The sequence below is a fragment of the Salmo salar genome, chromosome 13 (genome assembly GCF_965601325.2).
Source record: "Salmo salar chromosome 13, fSalSal1, whole genome shotgun sequence".
Taxonomy (NCBI): Eukaryota; Metazoa; Chordata; class Actinopteri; order Salmoniformes; family Salmonidae; genus Salmo; species Salmo salar.
The window spans coordinates 56,600,832-56,609,619 of record NC_138303.1 but is presented as its reverse complement, the minus strand read 5'-3'; the positions used below and the strand labels follow the sequence as shown (position 1 = coordinate 56,609,619).

Below are 8,788 nucleotides of genomic sequence, written 5' to 3'. Positions count from 1 at the left end.
ATTGCTGTCTTTTAAAAATAGCTCCCGTAGCCTAGATAGTGGCCGAGAAAGAGACTCCCCTGTATTGAATAAGAAACACCCCATGGGCAGCGGAGTTGGCTTTGGCCTGTATGTCCAATAGCGCAGAGAGCAAGCTTATGATCAAAGGTCTAGTGAAATAGCTTACAGTACAGTGACATTTTTTGTGCAACCAACAAATCTTCCATAATGAACAGCGTCATGCAAGAGCATAGGGTATAGTTTGATTAGTGCCCAGAACACATGGTCTGCCCAAACCATCTTTCACAACGTCTCGCAAACAATATTGCATTGAGGAGTGAGTCTTGTTCTGAAGATATATTGAAATCTAGTGGAAGTAAGAATGTTTGCGGCCATTGAAATAAATGGACACTTATTGAATAAAGCTCAGATTGTCCCAAAAGTAACATAACGACGACGCCGTTATGTTACTTTCGGGACAATCTGAGCTTTATTCAATAATATATATATATATATATATGTGTATGTATATATGTATATGTAGGCTATATACCTTAATTTCCACTCAACATCTTGTGACATTGTTTGAGAAAATGTAATTGGGTGCAGACATTATAGTTATTGTCTCAAATAGTGCTGGATTTGAGCAGGTCTCGCACATTTATTGCCGAGCTTTGATCAGAATTACTACTGGAAACTCCTAATAAGAGCAAGGAAGTGGAAACCCACCGGAACCGGTTCGTGTGAAGGGACGACCTTATATGGCATGTCATAGCCGAGGTTTCCGGCAATGGCGTTGCGCTGCATAGATAGGAAAACTGCATTTATTCCGAAAACCACGGCAAAACAGCAGCGGCCGTCGCTTATTTCTATATGGAAACTACTTTTGTTATAATATGCACCGTGTGAAATATCAGATTTTTTTAAAATATTTGGATAAACAGTCTCCCGCTCTCCACATTTACTCTGACAAGCATTCCGTGTACTCCACTGCGTTGCCTAAATATGGCTTTCCTCCATTCCTAATTTGGACATTTACGTCACGGCAAGAGGCTTTATAAAGCGGTGGAATCCTCAGCCTGGTGAAACAGTCCTCGCAGCCAAATAGAGCTCATGTCAATACGCTACAGAGCAGACAGCCCCATAGTAGGCAAGTTTAGAACTTATTCTAGCACACACCAAACACGTGAACTAAAATATAAAAGGTTCATCAAAAGGGAAAACACAACAGCAACATATTTCTTAATTCTTGATCAGTCACTCATCAGGATTATTAGAAACAAATATATGTTTTCATTCCTACCCTTCTGGAATGAATGAACCACAACATCATTTTTTGAAGACTGGGACCGTTTGCAAAGACGCCAAGTTGAAAGCAGCAAAGCCTTTGAGATCTTTCAGCATTGGATTCCTCTGACCATCTTCCTCAACAAGAGCAGTAGCAGCATCTTCAGAGTTCTCCTCACCAAGACAGCTGGTAATCTCCTCTCACCTGAGACAAGCAGGAGCAGCGTCTCCACCTCCAGCTACTCTGTCTCCAGACAGCCAGAACACCGGCAGCACCAGTACCATGGCTGCAGCCAAGACAGAGATGCTCCTCTCAGCCCTGCAGACATCAGACCCACTAGGCTTCCCCTACTCTCCCATGGACAGCTACCCCAAGCTGGAGGAGCTGATGTTGCTCCACTCAGCAGGGACCACATTCCTGGCTGCCTCCACACCAGAAGGTGTAGGCTTTGGGACCGGGGAGCCAGGAGACTCATGCGAACATCTGAATGGAGGTAAGGGCTGCTCTAACTGTGAACTCTTTATGGTTTCATTTCAGAAATATGCATGAAAATGTGCATAATCTATGAGGTTGCAATTGAGTTCTGACATAGTCTATGCAAAAAATATGAATATGTTAAGATGTTTGGATAAATTATAAATAGCTTTAAAAAGTGTTATTATTATTGTGCATAGAGCTGTACCGGTATTTGTCTTTTTTTGACGATTGGATGATTTAATTTTTGCAACAAAAAATGAATGAATATGTAGTAAAGTTCAATGATTTAACTGATTGCGTAATTTACATGCATTTGGTGCAAATACGAGACGGTCAGCACTCGCTCCTTGTAACTTGATGTGGGATATATTTTGTATGAACCAGCAGGATTCTTCTGTGCTCACCCCCTGAACCCTAAAAAGTAGTGGGGGCTGCCATCTGCAGCAAATGTAAATGTGTTTTTACATGGCAGCTGTTAAATGCTAACTGTTTGTTGTTGTTGTTCTTTCAGATGCATTGCCTGACATCTCTATCGGCTGTGACAAGTCTCTCATCGACCAGACCTACTCAACCCCTCGCCTGCCCTCCATCTCCTACACAGGGAGGTTCACCCTGGAGCCGGCAACCAGCTGCAGCAACAGCCTGTGGGCAGAGCCATTATACAGCCTGGTCAGTGGGCTGATAGGCATGTCCCAACCGCCCACCTCAGTTGCCCCGTGCTCCTCTGCTGCTCCGGTCAGCTCCTCCTCACACACCATGAGCTGCTCTGTCCAAATGGGTGATTCCAACCCCATCTACTCAGCTGCACCCACCTATTCTAGTGTTAGCCCTAACCTCTTCCCTGACTCTAACCAGTCCTTCCCCAGCCTGTCAAACACCTCAGTCCAGTACCCACCACCCACCTACGCCAGCAGCAAGACCTGCTCCTCCAACATGGCACTGCCCATGATCCCAGACTACCTGTTCCCCCAGCAGCAGGATGAGATCAGCCTGCTTCCCCCTGACCAGAAGCCTTTCCAGTCTCAGAGCATCCAGCAGCAGCTCTCCCTCACACCCCTGTCCACCATCAAGGCTTTCGCCACGCAGACTGGCTCTCAGGATCGTAAAGGTTCCTACCAGTCTCCGCCGGTTAAGTCCAACCGCATGCGCAAGTACCCCAACCGCCAGTGCAAGACCCCGCCCCACGAGCGCCCCTACGCCTGCCCCGTGGAGACGTGCGACCGCCGTTTCTCCCGTTCAGACGAGCTGACACGCCACATCCGCATCCACACGGGCCAGAGACCCTTCCAGTGCCGCATCTGCATGCGCAACTTCAGCCGCAGCGATCACCTGACCACACACATCCGCACGCACACCGGCGAGAAGCCCTTCGCCTGCGACATCTGCGGCCGCAAGTTTGCCCGCAGTGATGAGCGCAAAAGGCACACCAAGATCCACCTGAGGCAGGCAAAGGACAGAAAGGTGGAGAAGGCAGGGCCCACCCCCATGGCCATCCCCTCCCCAGTCTCAGGGTACTCCTCCCCCTCCACATCATACCCCTCTCCTAGCTCCTCTTACTCATCCCCAGTGCTGTCTTCATACCCCTCCCCAGCGCCCTCCTGCTATTCCTCCCCAGTGCACAGCTCTTATGGCTCCCCATCAGTCAACACCATGTACTCCTCAGCCTCCAGTACATTTCAGACACAGGTTTCCACCTCATACGGCTCCCCCACAAACATTTACATCTCCCAAGTGGGCACTCCTCAGTCAAAACTGCAGTCCACACTCTCTCCAAAAAACATTGATATCTGCTAAGACTTTCATATCTTTAATTACCATTTATTTTTATTTTTGAAAAGAAGAAGGAAACAACATTGTTACCTTTTCAAATGCACTTTTACTCCCTCCGTGTCCATACAGCGATTAAAGATCATGAAACATGACAGAGAGAGACGACCGAGGATAAAAAGGGAACTGTTTCTCTTCAACTCAACTTCAGTACTTCAATGAGTCTTCAGAGATCTAAAGAACATAGAATATTGGGCTTTGGTGGTACTTTTGATACTGACAACCTTGAATTCAAAAAGACTGATGGTACGCAAACAGCCCAATGTATAGTGTACATGTGCCATGTTTTGTTTTTCATTGTTTTAGACTTTGTAGATTATCGTTCTTTACATGGTATCATTTGAACTTGATGGCACCATGTTTCTCTGAATATATTTTCTCTTGTAGTAACAATGTGTGATAACTTTATTGGAGAAGAACAATTAAGTATTCGAGCATGTTAACCGTAAGATTGACATTTGTTTCTATGCTTTGTATATATATCACCCACTTGTACTATCTCCCATGTTGTTCTTTTTTCACCATGAAATAATGAACATTCTTCATTATAAACGTTTTGGTGCCTTTTGTGAAGCTTAGCAAACAAAACTATGTTTTGTTTATCACTCTGTGATTAGTAGCCTTAAGGTGTGAAGTGTATTTTTATGGAATGTAAGAGCGATTTTAAGGGGCAATTTGGAGGAAACCGAGGTCACAGATTACACAAGAATGTAAGCAAAATAATATATTTTTTATAACTGAACTGTAAATACAGTATGTACGTATTCAGGAGTCAAACATGTTGTTGTTACCTACTGAGTAGGCATGGGATTTTTGTATGTTATTTACATGCAGTTCATTATTTTGTGGTTATTTTTATTTGTTATTGTGTTTGTGAAAGCAAATGACTGTTTTTGGCTTCTTAAGACATTGAATGCGCTTAACTGCCAAAGATATTTGGTGTACATGATATCCTTCAAGAACAAGGATATTAATAAAATATCAATATATTACGATAAAATTGAGTGTTTTTTTTTCTTGTTTTCTCAATCAATATTTCCCCCACTCTACCGGAGACGTACATCTAAATGAAACATCAAAGCACACATTTATGTTATTTATTGAAAATAACATCAATCAATTTAAACTGAAGAATAGAGCATTAGGGTTGTGACAGAATGTGACATTTTATGTCCAATACCGCCATACAATTTATAGAGCAGTAGCAGAAATGGCAGAGTGGCGGCCCTCTTCTCCTCCCTCTCTATCTGAGAGGAATCAGACTGAGTGTTGCCGTAAGGAGTGAGATGTGTGCCTCCCTCACCTGTGGCTCCTTGGACTGTTGTCTCAGCAACTGTCTTACCCGACACTGGGTGTATCCCAGATTGCACCATATTCCCAGGGGCCCTGGTCAAAAGTAAGTAGTGCTCTGTAAGGAAAAGGGCGCAATTTGGGATACATCAGGCGTCGTGACAGCAAAACAGTCTCAGGCCTCTCTCTGGTGCCAAGCCTCGGTCAACTCTGACACTCGCTCAGTCAGCTCATGGCTCCCATGTTTGATGTTGTTAGCCATGTTAAAGTGTTGTTAGTGTCGTTTTTAAGGATGCCTGTAATAAAGCTTTGTTGTTTCTGCCAAATTTCTTCACCGTCGTTGCATTAAGGATTGTAGACAGAACTTTGGTCACCATGGTGTTAAAAGAGCAATGGTGTAATCAAGAAAATCACGTGCATGCCGCGCAATAATGTCTCAGAGGTGCTTATTCAGAGGAACCTCAAATCTTAACAGGAGGTGACAGCAGAAAGATTTTGCAATATTCATCATATGCTTGTTACAGTTTAATTCATCACATTGTAGAATAAATATACACGATTTAATAATTTCTTAATATCTAGTGAATTCAACTACAAAACCACATTTCTAATTAAAAAGTAAAGAACCATAGGCTTCAAAGGGGAAAAAAAAGGAAAAACATTCAAATAAGGTGCATTACTTCTACTTAAAATGTCCATATTCATAAATGAAAAGTAACATACAGTTATAACAACCATGTGCTTTTGAAACAGAACAAATGATATTTCTGGTGTTTTCTTTCACTCCTGCGTTTCTTTCATCGCTATGGTCACATTACAGTCTAGAAACGTCGACGGTACTTTCTCTCCTCTGGGCTCCACACCAACCTCTTTTCATCATACTAGCGATGTGAACTTGTAGGGGCGGAGGCTTAAATATTTCACATTACATTCAATGTACTATAATATGTCTTATTCAGAAACCACAATGTGACAAAACAAGGCAATGGGTGTCACAGTGGACTCGCTAAATCTCCAATCCATTAAATCATTTGGAAAGACGGGCTTATAATTGATGATTTCATACTTTTTACTTGCTTATTGAATCAATGGTCAATCGTCATAGTAGATTTAGATCCCCAGAGCTAGAATACAGTGAGTCATTGTGGACATGGTCCCGTACTAATATGACGTGGCATTGCAGGGTGGGAAATAACCACAATGATAAACCACAATGCTTGTCAATTCTCCTCATAGCCATGCAGACTTGATCTTGTAATAGATCTTCAGTATGACATCATTTGTGCACAGGCCAACTATAAAGATGGGGGATCTGTCTGGCTGATTTTTACATTTTGTCACAACCACACACCAACTTGCTGGTTCATCATTTTATATGTTAATCTTCAGTTTTCAGTCTTCAGTTTCAAGAATCACAATTGGTTCATGTCGGAAAAAGTTACAATATTTTGACGTTTTTCTAGTAAGGAGAAGAGGTGATATTCAGGGCCAATCCCAAACTGCTCCACACACACCTCAATCCTCACAGGGCTGTTGTCATCTTTACTCTCTGCGGTATTTGTGTAGATCATAGAGCCATTATACAATGAGTGTACAAAACATTAGGAACATGACAGACTGACCAGGTGAATCCAGGTGAAATAACGATCCCTTATTGATCACTTTTTAAATCCACTTCGATAAATAGAGATGAAGGGCGGGAGATTGGTTAAATAAGGATTTGTAAGCCTTGAGACAAATGACATGGATTGTATATGTGTGCCATTCAGTGGGTGAATGGGCAAGACAAAATATTGAAATGCCTTTGAACTGGGTATGGTAGTAGATGCCAGGTGCACCAGTTTGAGTGTGTCAAGAATTGCAACGCTGCTGGGTTTTTCATGTTTATGGTTTCCCGTGTCTATCAAGAATGGTCCACTACCCAAAGGACATCCAGCCAACTTGACACACCTGTGGGAAGCATTGAAGTCAACATGGGCCAGCATCCCTGTGAAATGCTTTCGACACCTTGTAGAGTCCACGCCCCAACAAATTGAGGCTGTTCTGAGGGCAAAGGGGGATGCAATTCAATATTAGGAAGGTGTTCCTAATGTTTTGTACACTCAGTGTTTGTCTATGAGGGTGAGGAGCCATGGAGGTCCCTCCACCCTCTTTCTGGCAGAGGAACAAGTGGCCGTCAAGGGCCTCTTAATCACAGGGCCTGTGGTCTGACACCGACCTGCTGCCACATTCAACTCACTATCGGGCACAGGAGGAGAATGCAGTGAATGCCCTAACTCACAGCATTGGCAAAGTTTTTGTCAGGTTGGGAATTGTACAACCTATTAGGAACCACCTTTTACAAGATGATATATTGTGTCACTCAAGAAACAAGTATTATTTGGTAAGTACTGTGTTGATAATTGTATATGGTGTTGGAGTCATATTGACTCATATTAGAGACATATCAATACGCATTTTAGCACCTATTGTTGTGCTCCTGAATATCAAACCTAAACCCCCACTGCTCATAAATTTGGCTGCAAATATCCAGGGGCTGCTGAGCATGCCGTTTGCGTGAACCTGTGTGACGACACCGAATCCTAAGTCTTAGATATGGGGTAGTCACTCACGTACACCATATCTCTCCCTATGAAAAACATTCCTTTTATCCCTCCCATCTCTCTGTCAATGTATCTGGTGCAGGCAGCAACAGGCCCATAGGCATGTCTCCAGCGGTGATACCAATGTCAGGGTCAGATACAGAAAACCTATTTTTGGTAATCATTTTTTCTGACTGGACTCAATGGTTCCGTTTGATGTAGAGATATAATATGAGGCCTCTTGTTCTTTAGGGTTAGTAGGCTTTTGACTGGCACCGCTGTGAAACCCACTTAAAAGGATGAAAACAGTCTGACAGAGGCACGTGAGCACAAATCATAAATAAGACAACTATCAGAAGCCACGTTTATACCTGGTTCTAACATGTGTCCTTTGTCCTGATCTTCTCTTCTTTCTGACTGTGCCCTTTCATTATTTGGGGCAATGAGTTCAGGATATTTCAATGTAGTTTAGTAAGCAACACACAGGTAACGTCTGATGAATAGTACAATCCTCATAGAACTTGCACTGTACTTTATCAGGCACCACAATCACCTGCCTACTATCTTACATTTTTTTCTAGACATAATTATCCCGGTTACATAAATGAACCTCAGTACCAATAGGAGGTTCTGAATCACATTAACGCTTTAGTCATAGAACTGGGCCTTACTGTGACTTGCAATATAATTACTTGAGAATAATTGCAAATTAGGCCATGAGCCAATGTTAGCACAGTGTCATGAATTCATTAAGCCTGCTGAACATTGTGGAGGCCTGTTCATATTTTAGTATAAGACCGCCAATTATTACATCTTGCATTACCAATTTATAAGCTAACATTCATCTTTGAATGTGAGTGAGAATGACTCTCTTTATGAATCAATCTTTCTCAATCCGTCACATAGGAGAACAGCAACAGATTTTCTCTAAAAAGCACAGATTTTCACACCGAGTATTGGCAGTAGACAAATATTATAGAAATGCATTGACAGCAGTCAAGCTAGGTGGTGGGAACGAGGAGTGGGTGGACTGCAGTGTACTGTACATGTGCAAACGTCTGGCCTTCTCCCATCATGCATCACACATACAGCTGTCCGCAGCTTGGTCAAATTTGGCCAGGCTAAGTTTAGAACCAAAAATGACAAAGTGTGTAAAGCTGGTTTCACTTATAGTGATGTCACAAATAAATTGTTTCTCTGGACTGATGGGAATGGTGTAAAGAACAGTCTCTCTCAAGAATATAAAAGATTACCCAGCTCAGCTGTCCCTACAAGAGACATTAAAATATGGGTGATGGAGTGGGCACACGCCATACTTGTCATCAAGTATTTTGCACCCATGAAA

General features: G+C 42.7%; 1 protein-coding gene across 1 annotated transcript; it reads left to right on the top strand.

Moving 5' to 3' along the window:
* Positions 1-1,060: 1,060 nt before the first annotated feature.
* On the top strand, positions 1,061-1,992 carry LOC100196802 (early growth response 1). The gene is given in 1 exon segment (NM_001141824.2): positions 1,061-1,992. A coding segment is annotated over 1 exon segment (267 nt). The 5' UTR covers positions 1,061-1,549; the 3' UTR covers positions 1,817-1,992.
* The last annotated feature ends 6,796 nt before the right edge of the window (positions 1,993-8,788 follow it).